General features: G+C 46.8%; 2 protein-coding genes across 4 annotated transcripts in view; both read left to right on the forward strand.

Moving 5' to 3' along the window:
* Window positions 1-7,862: 7,862 nt before the first annotated feature.
* LOC120458847 lies at window positions 7,863-9,204 on the forward strand. The gene has a single exon (XM_039646673.2). The coding sequence runs from the start codon at window positions 7,984-7,986 to the stop codon at window positions 8,980-8,982; it is 999 nt and encodes a 332-aa protein (XP_039502607.1). The 5' UTR covers window positions 7,863-7,983; the 3' UTR covers window positions 8,983-9,204.
* A 4,621-nt stretch (window positions 9,205-13,825) lies between these two features.
* Window positions 13,826-15,781, forward strand: part of LOC120449609 (nephrin) — a 57,086-nt gene continuing 55,130 nt past the window's right edge. For 2 of the 3 annotated variants that reach the window (XM_039632200.1, XM_039632181.1), the window contains exon 1: window positions 13,826-14,868. In XM_039632200.1, coding sequence (XP_039488134.1) covers window positions 14,730-14,868 — 139 coding nt within the window. In that variant the 5' untranslated portion in view covers window positions 13,826-14,729. The remainder of the gene's footprint in view (window positions 14,869-15,781) is intronic. The other variant, XM_039632190.2, reaches the window with a different exon arrangement.

The raw sequence follows: 15,781 nt of genomic DNA on the forward strand, positions 1-15,781 counted from the left end.
CGGAAGTTTGCTCCGCTTGGCTGGGATTACATTTTCCTGCTCCGTGCGCCATCTTCTGTCTTCTGCCTTCTGTTTTGTCCAGATATATGTATAGATGTATACACAAAGAAAGAGGGGGCGTGGCTCGCTCCCCACTTGCTCCGTGGGCCAGTGTTATGTAAATGCATTTCCATGTTCTTGCCTTGGCTTATCCTTAAAGTCCATAAACATCTAGTATTGAGCGGCGAATTGAAGAATATCTTTTATTGTATTCTGTTGCGAAATTCCGAAGTCATACTGTTTGTGTATTGAGCAAGCGCTAATAAAAAATAAAATAAAAATATACAATTCGTTCGATTTTATGACCGTAAAATAAGGCAGCCCATTTCGCGGAATCCACGGGGGATGATCGCTTTTCAATGCCTGCAAATCGGCCATTTAAGCTGGTTCATTAAAATGCCCGCCCTTCGGAGGCAAATGAAATTATTTGTAATGCGCCAGCAAATGCACTCAAACGCAGGCTAACCGTCCGCATTTCACATCCAGTTGCCCACCCACGGACACAATCATAAATTGTTAATTAATGCGTGAACAGTTTTCCCAGCTAAGCGACCATGCCCTCGGCATCCGCACTCCGCACGCCGCACTTCGCACTTCGCACTCCCACCCACATCCGCATCCGCATTCGCATCCGCATCCATATTCATGCCCCCGTTCCAGCCATGGATTGAACCGCTGGGAAAGGGGCAGATGGAACATAGAAGAAGAGGGAAAGGAAATGGAAATGGACATGGACATGGAAGGTCAAATTGACGCCATGGAGGGTAGGGGGTTCTAGAATCCCCCATTCCTGGGCGGCATTAGGGGATTGAGCGCCTGGCCTGAGACGCAAATGGAAGGCAAACACTTAAAGCCGCAAATAGACAGGCGGACGGGGTTGGTGGGAAAGCGGAAAAGCGGGAAAACGGGAATGGGTATGGGAATGGCTCGTGCTCTGATGTATGCTATGCCGTGCCAAAGTTTTCCACGTTGAAAATCCTCATTTAGCTGCGGTGCAGCAGCCGCAGCAGCCGAAAGGAATGAAGATGGAAAAAAGCTCCATTTTGCAAACACATTTTAACCTAATTTACAGTTAAACATTAAATATGTAAAGCACGTCAGTTTCTGTGTGAACGCGTTTTCCGCCCCTCTCCCCGGTTTTCCTTTCCCTTGACCTCCTTCATCCCCGCCTCCTTTAACCTTTGAACCCTTTACCCCAAAGCCCGAATCTCACCGTGTGTCTTTGTCGTCCTGGCAAAAAGGGCTTTCCACTGGCGCTTTTTCTCTGCGAGAAAGAGTTACCTTATTAAATTGCCAATCGAACCATGTGACTGTAAATTTGCATTGTGATGGAGACTGAGAGCATATATAAGCCTCATATGTATATGTATACATGGAGCATAGCTGAAAGAGTGGGGCAAATGTTGCTTAGGCAGCACAGCCACACATCCCGAAACACATTACCCATACGCACTGTTGCACACTGTTGTTGGCAGGGGAGCTTGGGAGCGAGGAAGGCGGCATGGAGTTGGCCCTAATCGAAATTACATATGCAAAAAGTTAACAATCACGTTCGAGCCTAATCAATTATTGCCCTCGCAACGCCAGCTCAAGTTTTCCACCCTCCAGGCTGGATGGCTCAGCCACGCCCTAAAGCATATGTGCCTGCCCTGGTTGCCCTCGCCTGTCCTGGCCCTCATATATACAATATTTATGATCTGTTTTGTCCCTCAGCTGTTCGTGGGGCCCACTTAGGCTCCACTCCGGCCGCAATTAGCAGGAATCATCTGCAACAGCTCCGGACTCGTGCCGAATTGAATTAACCCAAAGTCTGGTCAAAGCAGCCAAGAAGTGGGGTGGTGTGTAATTGAAGGTGCGCCCACTCTTAGTCCCTCTTAGGTTAAAGCTCAGGGGAGAACGGAGAAAGGTACAGAATTGACATTGCTCGTCAAAAGATTTGAGCTCGATTAATAGCTAGCTAATTAGAGACACTGAAAATGGGCGTTGTTCTAATGTGTATTATTCCTATCATAGATAACATATGTGTAGCTTGCAGAGACTTTAAATAATTAGTTCAGTCAGCAGGTTCCATACAAATGTCTTGTGCCGCATACCGATCACTTAAGTAATAATAAAAACAAATAACAAATATCTGACAAATCTCCAATTTTGTTTGAACAGAAAATGTTAATACAGAGTAGAATGTCTGGACATATTATAGTGGTCAGCTGCAAGTCAGATGTGTAAGTCTGACCGGCTTCATCCTTAAATAATACAAGTGACAATGCGGAAAGCCAATGACGTGAAGTAAGTGAGGCAGGTTTATTGAATTTCATGGCTTCGCCTGCTCCGCTTGCCTGCCCCCAAGGATGCACATTAATATGAAACAAGACCGAAGTGGGGGCACCAAGGTGGTCACCTCTGCGTCCGGAACAAGATTTACGCGTATTTGCGTAGTGGGTGGGAGGTTTACGCCCGAATGATGAAGTGGCGTCGGAGTGGCACCCCGTCCAGCCCACTCACCTGGCCACCCATCTCCTCCGCCCTCCGCACCTCCACCCCACCTGCCGAATGTCGTAAGTACCCTTAACTTGCAGGCAGGCGACTTACCCCCTTCCGCCGTCAACTTAGGCACTCAAGTGCAACTTTAAAAGTTTCCAAAAAATAACACAAAGGAAATGTATCGCTTCTGAGTTTGGCATGCCATCTAACCATCCACCAACCACCAACCACCTTCAACCAACCACCCACCCACCCACTTTCGCAGCCTTCAGTTGGGGGCGGGGTGGGCGTGTTCAAGGCTGAGGCGTCACCGTCGTGCGTAGCACATTTTCCGCATCAATGCGCGTTTATTTTACTGCTAAAGCCTTTACGAATGAATGAATGAGTGCTTCGAAAAAAGGCAGTAACTGCCACCTCCTCGCCCACTTTTCCCCACTTTCCCCCCGAACACTCTAAACTTTCAAGTAGCTTACGCCTCCAGCTGCCATTTTCTTACTTCCTTTTTTTTTACTTTTTTTTTTTGGTTTTTTGCTATGTTTTTGTTTTAGTTGAAAAGGAAATTGAGGACAGGGGACGGTAGACACAGAAAAGAACGGCAAGATGCACATTTCCTCAATGGGAAAATCCTTTCCGAGAAAAAGCCGAAGCAAAGTCCAAGGAAGATAATAATATGAAACAAATGCTTTTTGCCGAGTCTGAAACGAACATATGTATTTATTGATTTCCGGTTCCAGTGGCCCAGCCGAATGAGACAGTGACAGTGTAATTAAAAATAGGATTCAAGGCTGCTGCCACTTACTCCGCGTAGTTAATGTGCGCAAATGCCAGTCCGCAGTGCTATAATTAAATTATTTAGTCGGCACTTAAGGCGTCATCCTTGAAGAACTTTGAGTAGAATATCTTATCGCCTACAAGGGAAATCTAGGAATTGTATCCAGGACTCGAATCCCTTAGCGAGAATGCGTTTCTGTAGGCCTTAAATCTTGATCGGTTGTATTGGAGTGCCTTAAAGTCCTATGTGTGGTTTTCTTTGGTTTAAAAGTTCGACTACTTTATTGCTGATAATACTAATGCTAATGGCTTTTCAATAGCTGGTATCAAATGGGGCTTAATAACTTAAAGACTGCGAAAGGAAGCTCTGCTGCCTCATTACAAAAGCTTGGCTACATCTTGAACATTTCCAGATAATATTTCAGGAATTAGCTTACAAATCGAATTAAATAAGCGACTGAGCAAAAACACCAACAACCAACAACACGACCTACTTGTGCGTTTTTCAACTTGACTGCACCGCAACAACAACAACAACAACAACAAGAACAACATAGAGAGCAGCAGGAACAAGAACAAAAGAACTTGCAAGAACAATAAATTTATGGCTTTTAAAAATGTTTAACTCAAACTTCCCACCCCAACGACCAAAATGTTAGCCATGTTTGCGGTGGTTGCTTTTGCTTTTGTGTCGCAGATTTATGGCCGCCAAAAGTGGGGAAAATGGGAAAAGGCGAGGGAAAACTCCACAGCGGCAGTGGCAGTGGCAGCAAATAAACTTTACGATTTCTAGGTAGTCAAATTGAATAAATGTTAAGACAATTGCCGACTGTACCCGTACCAGCATCCAGCATTCGTATCCAAAGGATTGCCATTGGCCTTCACCTGGCGCTCCGAGATACCCTTCATCTCTATTTCGCGGCACCAACAATCAAACATGAGACCCATCTCCAAACTTCCTGCTGACGCAATCCGCCTCACCCCGACCACCCCGACCACCCCCCTCCAGTGTGCGCCATCAAATGTCGGTGCGAATTTCATTAAAATAAACTTTTTCTACAGAACTCTCGCACTCGGCGAGTACATTTTCATTTTATTCGCAGCGCCAAACGACACCGAGAAAAAAATCGAAATCACGGCCCGGCACTTTTAGTCCAACCCTCAACCCTCTCAACCTTAAACCCCCGACCCTAGACCTCAAGCCCCCTCCAATTGGCTGGGTTTTTATGGTCGTCGGCACTTTTTACGGCCACCAGGAGCAGTGGCATTTGCCTCATTTCACTCCTGAGCGAGATCTCTCTAATTTGAATACCTGGCCGAGGACGAGAATCTGCTCGGTAATTTCTGGCGGGGCTTCGCCGCGAGTTTCGCCGATAACATTTGCATCGCTCTTTATTGCTTTTAAATGTCTGCTGGCCGGCCGCTCGGCAAAAGCCTTTCGCCATAAAAACTAGAAGCGCGGAGCATTGAAATTTTGATATACGAATTGTTTTTACAGCCGCAGGCATCGGGCAACGTCTGGCCCAGATTCCGCCCACCAAGCCCACGGCCCCGAGGCAAAAACCCCCAATTACTTATCAGCGAGCATAGTCATCCTCTGCAGGAGGAGTGGAGTGCACCTGACCCGCCGGCGGATGATGAACTGTTGGTGGACAGGGAAGTGGAGCACAGCGGAGCGGCGGGCACAGAGTGCGAGTGCGAGTGCCAAGAGCTAAGTGCCGCTTCCGGTGGTCGCTGGTCCACAAAAAGCTGCAGGTCCGAGCCATAAATTTGCAGGCAAAAAGCTGAAAGACTTACGGTGCAGCCCCATTACCGAACCTCCGGATGAAATTTGCTCCGACTGCAGTGCAAGAAACGCGGTGTTCTGGGAATAAAAACTTCCGAAAATGCATAGATCTGCATTTCCTACACTGGCAATTTGATATTTCCGATTCAGAACTCTGCGGAGCTGTATAATAATTCCTTAAGTCAGCTGTTGTGATCGGACGATCCCAGCAGATATTCAAGTTTTATTGTCCTTAAATGACGAGGAAGTTTCGCGAAGTGCAGCCATGCCCCGCCTCCTACAAAACACGGAGCCATCGTCGCCTGGGCGCAGTTATTGTTGCAATTAATAAGGACGTCGCCAGCGGCAAAAAGCGCCCGGCGTCTGCCGTGCGTTGCCACTTGGATGGAGGATGGTAGATGGCGGATGGTAGATGCAGGATGGTGGATGGAGGTGGCCACTCATCAGCGGATGCAGGAGGCTGACCCCTGGACACCCCTAGCCACTTCCTCCACCGTCGTCGGTTGGCCCCGCGCACAGAGGGAATATTTACTGCCCAAGGAGAGGGCCACGAAGCAGGATGAGCAACTGCAGCAGCCGAGTAAAATGTCCTTTGCACATTACATTTGCATTGCAGTTACAAGCATTTCGCATTTATCGCAGCAGCGGCGGCAGCAACAACAAGACGAACGCCGCACGCAGAAGCAGATGGTGGTGGAGATGGAGATGGAGGCGGTGGAGATGCAGGATTCTCTGGATCCGGGGAAGAATGCAGGAGGACCCTAACAATGGACGGGCAGAAATCTCGTCGCCAGCGTCGCTAACAACTCGTAGCATTGCAGCTGCCAGATGTGGTAAGAATAGAGATGTGACGCGGAGTGGGTGGGTGGTTTTTGGGTGGTTGGGTGGTAAGGGGTTGGGGAAGGGACGGTGAAGGGGCAGGTCGAGAGCAACATTTATTGTTTGCAAAGCCTTGTTTATTATTTTACGTGCATTTCTCTTGCCAGCTTCAGATCCAGAGCTTCAGCCTCGGCAAGGACTTTTTATGATTCACTCGGTCGCTCCTTTTGGTCGAGGACATTTTGTAAATAGCAATGCAGTGGCCCGGCCGCCTGACTTGGCCCAGGATTCGCCCATCCTCCTTCTCGAGTGGCGGCAGCGATTTTATTCACTCGCCGCTGTTTATGTGACCCGGATCATCCAGGCTCCCGGGCTGGTGCACCTCGTCTTGGTCCTGGTCTCGTTTTCGGTCCTGCTCCTTGGCCCTCAATGCGGTTGCTTTATGTTTTTAATGCCGTGCGCCAAAAGTCCTATTGTTTGTACACTTGTACTTTATGTACCGAGCGAAATTTATGCGCCGCTAAGTGGATTCGTGGATTCGTGGATTCTTGGATGGTTGGATGCTTGGATGCTTGGAAATCGCGGATCCGAGGACTTCACCCCGCACCGCCATCTTGGCTCTCCCGTTTCCGGTTCCTGCATTGTTGCCTGCCAAACAGGAAATGCAATCCTCGCTATCCATAAAACTTGTCCGAAATCTGGCGAGCTACACCCTTCGCCCAGGATCGCGGCTTTAAGGACGAGAGGCATTACAATTATCTTGCGCGTGTCCGAGTCCTTGACTGCCTCCTCATCCGTTCATTTACAGCGCCGTCGAAGTAGGAAAAGAAATTTACCTTTGCACGGAATGAAGGTTGGCCTTTCGCAGCAGCTCATTGAGCATAGAGTCGTAGCAAGTGCAAATCCTCAATTAACACTGGGACAAAACGAAGCGAAACAGCACGACGCAAATCTTGGTGGCCTTCTTCCAGAAGTCGGTGAAAAGGACAGAAAGGTGATTTCTGCTGCTAATTGGAAATTGAGGGGAGCGGACGACCGGATGGGATAGAAACTGACCCGCCCCAGAAGCGTCACAAATGTTTGTTCTTTTGCAGGAAATTAAGGCAAAATGTAACAATCGAATTAGGCCGAGTTAGGCGAGTTGGGTGGCAAAGGGCATAGAGCAAATCCAGAAGCCATCATCCACCCCCGATGCAAACCGTTGGACAAACCGATTTGCCTCGTTTCGTTGGCGTCGGCATTTAAGAGGCCCGAAACAACCGTTTGACCTTCAATGACGGCCCCAAACTTCAAATTGATTCTTTATATTCATTGGCATCGGGCTCACAGTGTGGGCGATGGAGTGGGATTGTGAACAGGAACTGGAACAGGAACAGGAACAGGGACCAGCAATTCTCATAAATTAAACATGCTCCACATAAACTAAAGTGAAAAATGGGAGGGCCACGCAAAAAAAGGGGGGAAACCGAGCATTTAACTGTATATTTGAAATATTTTAAATATAAATTTCAATATTTAACTGCGCCCGCCGACAGGAAACGGTTGCCGGACAGCACGGCAACAACTACGGATACGGCATCGGAATATGGGTGCGGACTTGGGAACGGAAGAGGGACTCGGGGCACGGAAAGGGACACAAGCCAGGAGAGCGGAAATGATCCATCGACCCTCGTGCTGTCGTCCCAAAACGGCCATGGGTCCCACAAAAAAAAAAAGGTTTCCTCTGCCGCACTCCGTTCGTTCGGTTCAGACCACAAAAACGTTGAAAATATTTGTGTTTCCACTTATTTGCATTAATGCCACGAACCGATTTACTGTCCGTCCATCTGTGGACGGTGGGCGGTGGGTGGTATTGGGGCTCTGCCCCCCAAAAAACACACGCAAAACACAACCACCGAGTGGCGAACACGAGTTCATGCCAATAAATAAGTGTGACTTTCTCGTTGGCATCCCGTCCCCTTTCATTTAAACTTCCATCTACCATTTGGACAGTGCTTTTTTAGATTTCATAGAAAATAAATCAAATCATTGGCAATGTACGCGGCCCCTTCAAACTAAACCAAATTTTAAGTGTTAGCAAACGCGAAATGGCGAATTCGAGATCGTTGAAATCGAGCGACTGGCCCGGCATACTGGACTCTAGGCACGCACTGAGGAAGTACTTGGCTCCGCCACCCAAAGTGGCTGGAGCGCAGGGGAGACTGCCCACCTACACTCCTCCAAACTACGTGGGAGCTGAGCCCATGCAGCGACCCAGGATGAACTCCGCCTGGCAGTTGGCCAGCGATCCCTCTGATCTGTCGGAGGTCCGTCCTCCCAAGCGGATCAAGGGATTGAAGGAGCGGGAAAGGAAGAGGATAGAACGCAAGGTTTGGGCCAGACCAGCAAGGATAGATGTAACGAAGAGAGCTGCCAAATTGGGAGCGAGAAACATGGAGAAGTCCCAGAAACTGGAGCAGGTGGAGTCGCCTCTAAAGCCGAGATCACCAGCTAAGACGGCGCGGAAGAAGGTCAAGTCGCCATCTCCACTGCTTAGGAAGCAGACAGGCCAAGTGCTCTCCCACTCCGGCATCCCGCGGCGCAAGGTAATCCTAATCGTGGACGCCAAGAGGCCCCCAGGAGTGGCACACCTGGCTGGTGGAGCGGAAAAGCTTCTGAAAAACCCTTCACCTGGGTGGCGGGAAAGAGACGCCTACCGTCCGAGACTCAAGATGAGTGGCCGGTCCAAGAAGACCTACTCTGTGCCCCTGTGCAGCCGGCCCACGGAGATCATAGGCAAGGGCCTTCCCTACTCCCGCCAGATGCAGATGCGCCAGGAGAAGCTCTGTCAGCAGCCGGAGTACTACGACCAGTACATCCGCATGCTGTACCAGCAGCAGCGCCACCAGCAGATGTGCCAGCAGGAGCAGCTGCAGCAGGACTTCGCCCGCCAGAGGTCCCAGATGGCCCTGCACCCCTATTCAATCCTGCCGGATGCCGTGTCCGAGAATCAGGAGCAGCGAAACGTGTACTCCGTGCCCTCCAAGTCGCCGCTCAAGAGATTGAGGGGCGGCAAGCGGCTGTGCGGCAACTTTTACTACGACTAGAGCGGTGATCAATAACAACAAGTTTCAGAGCTATGATATTGAGGAAAGAACGGGACAGTTTTTCTAACATCCCTATCCAAATCCTCGCTTCATATCCACCAAAATTGTCAACAGCTACCAATATCCAGTCGGATTATGTCTGGTAATAATCTTACGATTGGGTGCCGTTTATATTAATAGAGAAATGTATGAATAAATAATATTTTATATATCAGATGAAAATTACATCTTTGGGCCAAATACATGAACTTCTATCCCGCACGCATTTTCCAAACTCACCTGTCTAGCACCTGCCATGTTCCCTCCCACTTTCCATGGACGTTTGCCCTTCAGTGACCTGAGAACTTTCCGGTATTTAATATACTCGAAAGTACTTGGGGTGAAATGGTGGAGGCCATTGGACTGGGTGTTTCGTTGGTGAGATGTGGTAGGTGTGGGAGATGGTGGCCCCTGCACGCAGATACAATTAAAATCGAAACGAGCCAACAATGCAAACTGGCGAACAAACAGGCAAACAGCGAAACACAGCAATGGAAACGAGCAAATAATGAAGTGGATAAAGTTTGCTGAAACACTGAGCTTTCGCATCGAGCCCCAAATACGAAATTGAACCAGACCGAAAAGGTCAGGAGCAGGAGCAGGAGTGGAATCCGGAATAGGAATAGCGATGCGGAGGGAAACCTATTTGTGTATAATTCAAGGTATCAGGGCATCGAAAGAGGGTGAAAGCGCGGCAAAACAACATGAGAAAACTTTTGTAATTACAATAAAATTTTCACAAATAACTTGCAATTGTTTGCTTTGGGTGGAGCTGACTGGAAATGCGAAAAAGGCGGGCATGGGTGTGGGTCCTTCATTCGCAGCGAATGTGTTAATTTTCCTGTGTATACCAGTTGGACGCTTGTCCACAAATTCCATCCTCAAGATGCAAAAGTGGCAAACGAAAATGAAAAGAAAACACCGCAAAAGTGTCTCCGTGAGCTTTCTTCCATGCCCGCTCCAACAAAAATTATAATATAATTAAAAAAGATAGCAAACAAAAAGTGAACAGTAAAACGTGAAACGTGGACCGGAATCGAAGTCCATCTGGGAGCTGCTCAGAACCGGAGATTGCGTGCCAGTGTACTCCTGCCCAATCCAAAATTGTATATGGAACATTGTTTGCAAATTAATCTCCGAAAATGTCTGAGCTGTGTGGATGGAGATGGAATTGGGACTCCTAAGCTGGCCAAGAATTCGGCTCGGTTTCCTTGTTCTGTCTTATTTATGAGCAGCAAGTGGATAGCTCATTTTTCAAACAAATATTTATGCTTCACTTGTACGGAATGCGTGCGAAAATATTTGATTTTCATTTTTATAAAATTACAGAGTGCGATGGCAGGGGTATTTAGATGATAGGTGTGCGGTGTGCGGCAGGGAATTAAAGAATAAATACTGAGTGCATTCTGCAGTTAATCCAGTTACTGACAGGCAAATTGAGGTGTGGAATTGCAAAGCTCTCGAACACACAGACACACCAAACTACGGCAAAGAGAATCCCCAGCAATGGGCAAATATTGGCAGCAACAATGAGCAGAATCTAGTTAAACCAAGCCGGCCTCAATGGAAACCCAAAACCAGGCCCCCTACCGATGGCAAACATCTTATGCTCTCCAAGAAAACGAGGAGGGCCCATCGAGGGGAAGGCAAATGAATCTGAAGATTACGAATGTCTGCTGTTCGGGCCCCATCTTCGAAAATAAGAATAACGCAGTACACAAGTGGGAAAAACAAGTGAAGTTCGGAGGAGGAAGACACTGCAAGAAACACTTGTTTGAAATGTCATTCGTGAATTCTCGCTATGAAAGAGCCTTATCTCTTTTTGAATTTTTAACATTTGGAACCAATACCAATTAAAAAAACTGATTTAGGGATTTTTAGTACTTTATCCAAAGTATTGATGTTTTTACTCAGTGCAGAAAAGGAAAACACTTCCGGGACAGGGGAAAGTGAGGTGTACATGCAGACCTCGATTCACGATTGATGTGGCGGATCCTGCCAGCAAACGGGAAGCGCGCAGCCGAGGGTATTCGAGCCTTGATGGATGGATGGAGGCTTAGCTTAGAAGCGATGTAGCTTAAGCCCGACGCTCCCGATTGGAGCTTTGCGAGCAGACGGAGGATGAGGGGCACGTCGTGAGCCAGGGCGGATTCAATGCTACCCAAGGCATAACTCTCGTTGTCGTTTATTGATTTGTTTTGCCCCAGGCCAGCAGTTCGAGGCGGGTGATACATAGCCCAAAAGGAGAGCCGCCAAAGGTGCCGACCAGTAAGGACTTTCCTGCTCCGTCCGCTGCATCTGGAAAATAGGGAAGAACAAGAACATTCGAGGACACGGAGTAACGTGCGGAAAGATGAGAAGCACGAATTCATCAGGCCTTCGGTTGGGTCATTCCGTTTTCCCGCTCCCAGAGCCTGCTATTCCTACACTTTTTGCTGTGTTCAAGGACATCCACTGCTAAACACTTTCTGTGCTTTTGGTTTTTTAAGGGCAGATGCTGTGATGCCCACAAAAAAATTGACTGCAAAAAAGGCAAGAATATAAAGCATTTAAGGGCTTCAACTCTGAGCGCCCATTTACAAGAAAAATGCAGCTACCTATGCAGATCGCACTATTGGCACTCTGCTAGGACTTAATCGTACATAATAAAATTCTTTGTATAAAAGGACTATTCCGGTGGCGATCAATACCTTGAGGAGTTGTACTTTAGGATTGCGTAGAACCGGCTTTCTGCATACCGCAGCAAGCTTATATATATTCTTACTGCAATGGTTAGTTAAAAATAAGCATACATATGTACATATTTATAGTTCGCAAAACAATATGCTGTAATATCCTGTATCAAATCACTCAAAATGGTCCAAGCTCATGCTATCAACTTAAGATATCCAATCATCATCACAGATTCGTATTACGTGAGAATTAAATTTAACAAACATGAAAACTCCACTTCACGTCGTACGTTGTTACACGTTTTTGCTTTCCAGTCTGCTCTTTGCTGGGTTTCGGAAAACTCCTCAATTGCGTTTTTAACAGCAAAAAATGGTTATCAAGATTGTTTTCGTTTAGACATCGCTCTCGACTACTTTAGGGATTAGCGTTCACTTAACAAATTGAAGATTCTGGAAAATTGAACAGGATTATTGAGTTGCTCACATAGCCACGCGAATTCTCACGAATATTTAATTTGGTTTTTATTGTGGGCCCCCGCTTTCATGCTCTTCTACTTTTTAGACCTAGTCCCCAACACATATTTCTTTAATTTGGAACAAAAAACTTGTTCAAATTCGCCTCATCTGTTTGCCAAATGGCATCAGGCGGGGAAATTGCAAGGGAAGCGATCCCAGGGGACTTTCAGAGTTGCGTGTAACAAGTGTTTGGAGGCCAGCATTCCACTCATATGGTTAAGTGCCAGTATATGAGGCGATTCCCGTGCAAATGATATGAAAATTGCTGTCGTGAAAGGCGGGGGCGTGGCAGGGGACGTGAGCACGCGAAGGAAACGCAGATTAAAACTGCGAGTGGGTATGACGAAGACCATTTCCCTAGTCATATTTAGCAATTAGGGAGTAACCCCGATGCCCAAACTCAAAGCAACTCAAATGGAAAACAAAACAAAGACAAACCACCCCAAAAACACTCAAACTTCAAGCATTTTCCTAGGAAAGAGAATTATTCCATCGAACTTCTACTGCAAACCAGCTCATACGGCCTGTGTATAACAGTTTCGCTGCCAGCTTATACTTATACAACCGGCGTAGCAGTCGATTTATACCATTTTCCGTAGAAGGCACAGCTGTACTTATACTTATTTCGCAGCTAGCTTGCCACTTATACAGATACGTATGTGATTCCGTTCACCTATAAGCTCGTATACAAAATAGCTGAGTTGAAGTCATGAATATGCTGCTTATACCGTATGAGACCTGGACTTATACTTATAAAACTCGCATACAATTGGACTAACCGTAAATTAAATGAATAATATTTATATTAGTTAAGCACTTTATGAATCATTTATATTATTTTAAGATGTTTTAAATTAGGGTAGTGCCAGATATGTTGGTGAAAAGGAACTCGCGAATAATTTTCAACATTTGAACATCAGTTTTGAATTTAAAAATTGTTTGACTTTAATTACCTAATAAACTAAAAATAATTAAATACCAATTAAAGCGTCACAAAGGGGTATCATTTTAAGTCCCTTAAATTGTATTTGATTTAAATTAAAAGATATTATTTGTGGTCTTCTATTTATACGAAACTTCTACTCTTTGCACGTAGTATAAGTGGTCTCAAAACAAACTGAAAACTCAAATAGCAGAATGTGTGTATCTTATACTCACAGTATACTTATACGTATACCTATTGGCACTTTTACTATTGTTAAATACTTTAAATACCTTAAAACAATTAAAAGTTACACAAAGGGAAACCAATTTAAGGTATTGCATTTGATTTAAATTAAATGGTAATAATTGTTGTCTTATACTCATTCGCATACTTCTACTCTATGCACGCAGTATAAGTGGTCACAAAACAAACTGAAATTACAAATAGCAGAATGTGTGTATCTTATACTCATAGTATACTTATAGACACCTTTACGATTTTCAAACACTTTAAATTACTTAAATACCAATTAAAAGTTACACAAAGGGGAACCATTTAAGGTACCTTGAATTGCATTTGATTTAAATTATTTTTTTATTATTAATTATTTGTGGTTTTATATTTAAACGCATACTTCTATTCTATGCACGCAGTATAAGCAGACTATAGCAGACTGAGTGTATCTTATACAAGCGGTATACTTATACGAGTACTTATAGGCATACTTATACTACATCCAACCCCGGATCTGATGGAGTATAAGTTGATGGGCACAACCGGCTGGGACTCGGACTCGGACTCGTAAGGCAGCAACAACAAACAACGTGCTTGAGCGAAGTGTTTACAGATACTCAGCGTTGGAGTATCTTGTGGATGCTCTCTTATACATCTGTGCGTCTATATCTGGACGTCTGAACGTAACGCACTCTCTGTGTGCGACTCTCAGTGGCCTCCTGCTGCACGATGCCGATGCGATGGGGAGATGTATTTCACAGATACTCGTTCTTTGGCGGTCGGCGCGTCGCGAGCTTCGAGGTTTTAGTTCGGTTTTAGCTCTGATTCCGTGAGGACGCTCGCCAGAGGAACCGCTCCGCGTTCCGTTCCGTTCCGTTATTCGACTCGGGGACCTCGCACGGGGCCTACCGCTCACCCACACTTCTGCAAGCGCACACGCACACACACACACACACTCGTACGGGAAGCACTCGTGCCGCGATTACAACGCCAAATTATCGAGTCTGCGCCAACATCCAGCGGATGGCAAGTGCGAATCTTAAAGTGGCCAACTGGCAGTCCTAGACCAGGCCAAGAACCCCTGCCACCGGCGGTCATGTGAACAGCCGCCACTATGCGGCGCTAACCCGGTCCCATTTCCATTCTCAATCCGGGTTCAAATCGCGACTTCGCGGGTGTGCCAAAAATCTAAAGTCAGACAAAAAGTGCTCTGAAGTGGTGACCCCAAACAAATGTGTCGCACCAACAGCTGGAGTGGCAGCAACGGTAACTGCTGCTCTTTATAGTGCAACATCGGGTTTTTTCGCAGCTCCCAGAACAGTCCGCTAAAAGCCAACACAGCGAGCATAACGGCCACAAATATGGCTTTGCAGCAGCGACATCAGCAACACCAGCAACAGCAGCATCAGCAGCAGCACATCAAGTGGCAGCAACATGCAACAAAGCGACGACGCTGCCGTCAGCATTGGATTAAACATCTTCAGCTCCTGGGCCTCCTGGGTGAGTGGACTTCTCGACCAAGGCGGATGGGGCATTGGCAATCGAACAGCTGCGGTTCATTAGCAGGCATTGCATGTTGCAGGTTGTGTTTGGGTCCTTTTAATGGAACTTGCGGTCTGGTCTGGACTGGCCGAGAGGGATACCGCAGGGACTCGCTCCGTTTCTGGGCATTTATCGGGGGAAAAGCCATTTGTGGGCGTGGCAGAGCCTCCGATGACTTGGGCGGTTGACAGGGGGAGTCCAGAATGGTAAACTAATTATTAATTACACATTATGCAAGCCTAGAAGCACCGGACACACGTACCACAACAGCGCTCCACTTCCGCTGCAATCAAACGCATTATCGTAGAACAGGTTGAGGAGTTTCGAGTAAATGGGTGTGGAGTGGAGTTGGAAACTGGGAACTGGGAACTGGGAGCTGGCAACCGGTGCTTGTGCGCCATGTACTTGCGTTCTTATCGGGGCTTCCGCCCCTCAATCCCAGAGCAGCTTTACTCCCCGCCCCCCTAAAAAACGGAGAATAGACAGCCCAACAATCGAATATAATTTTCAAAATATTGTGTCGACGCCCACAGTTCGGTTATGGATTTTTTTTTGGTTTGGTTTGCTTGGGGAGCAGGTTTGTTGTTTTGTTGATTTCTCATGCCATAGCTTCGCATGTCTTTTGTGGGCGTGTGCGGGGATTGGAGTCCGAATGGAAGCGGATTTACAGAGTACGCCCATCATTAAAAGCCTAATAAACTGGGGATAGCACATTCAGACCAATTAGTTAAGAAGCACCTGGCCGGAGTCGGACCACGCCCCCTGGGAAAAGGCAGCAAAGCCAAACACGAATACGAATCCGAATCAAAATCAGAATCAGAATCAGAATCGGAAGTCTATCTAGATGGTGGCTGTGTGGTATGTGTATAGC

Source organism: Drosophila santomea, chromosome 2L (assembly GCF_016746245.2).
Source record: "Drosophila santomea strain STO CAGO 1482 chromosome 2L, Prin_Dsan_1.1, whole genome shotgun sequence".
Taxonomy (NCBI): Eukaryota; Metazoa; Arthropoda; class Insecta; order Diptera; family Drosophilidae; genus Drosophila; species Drosophila santomea.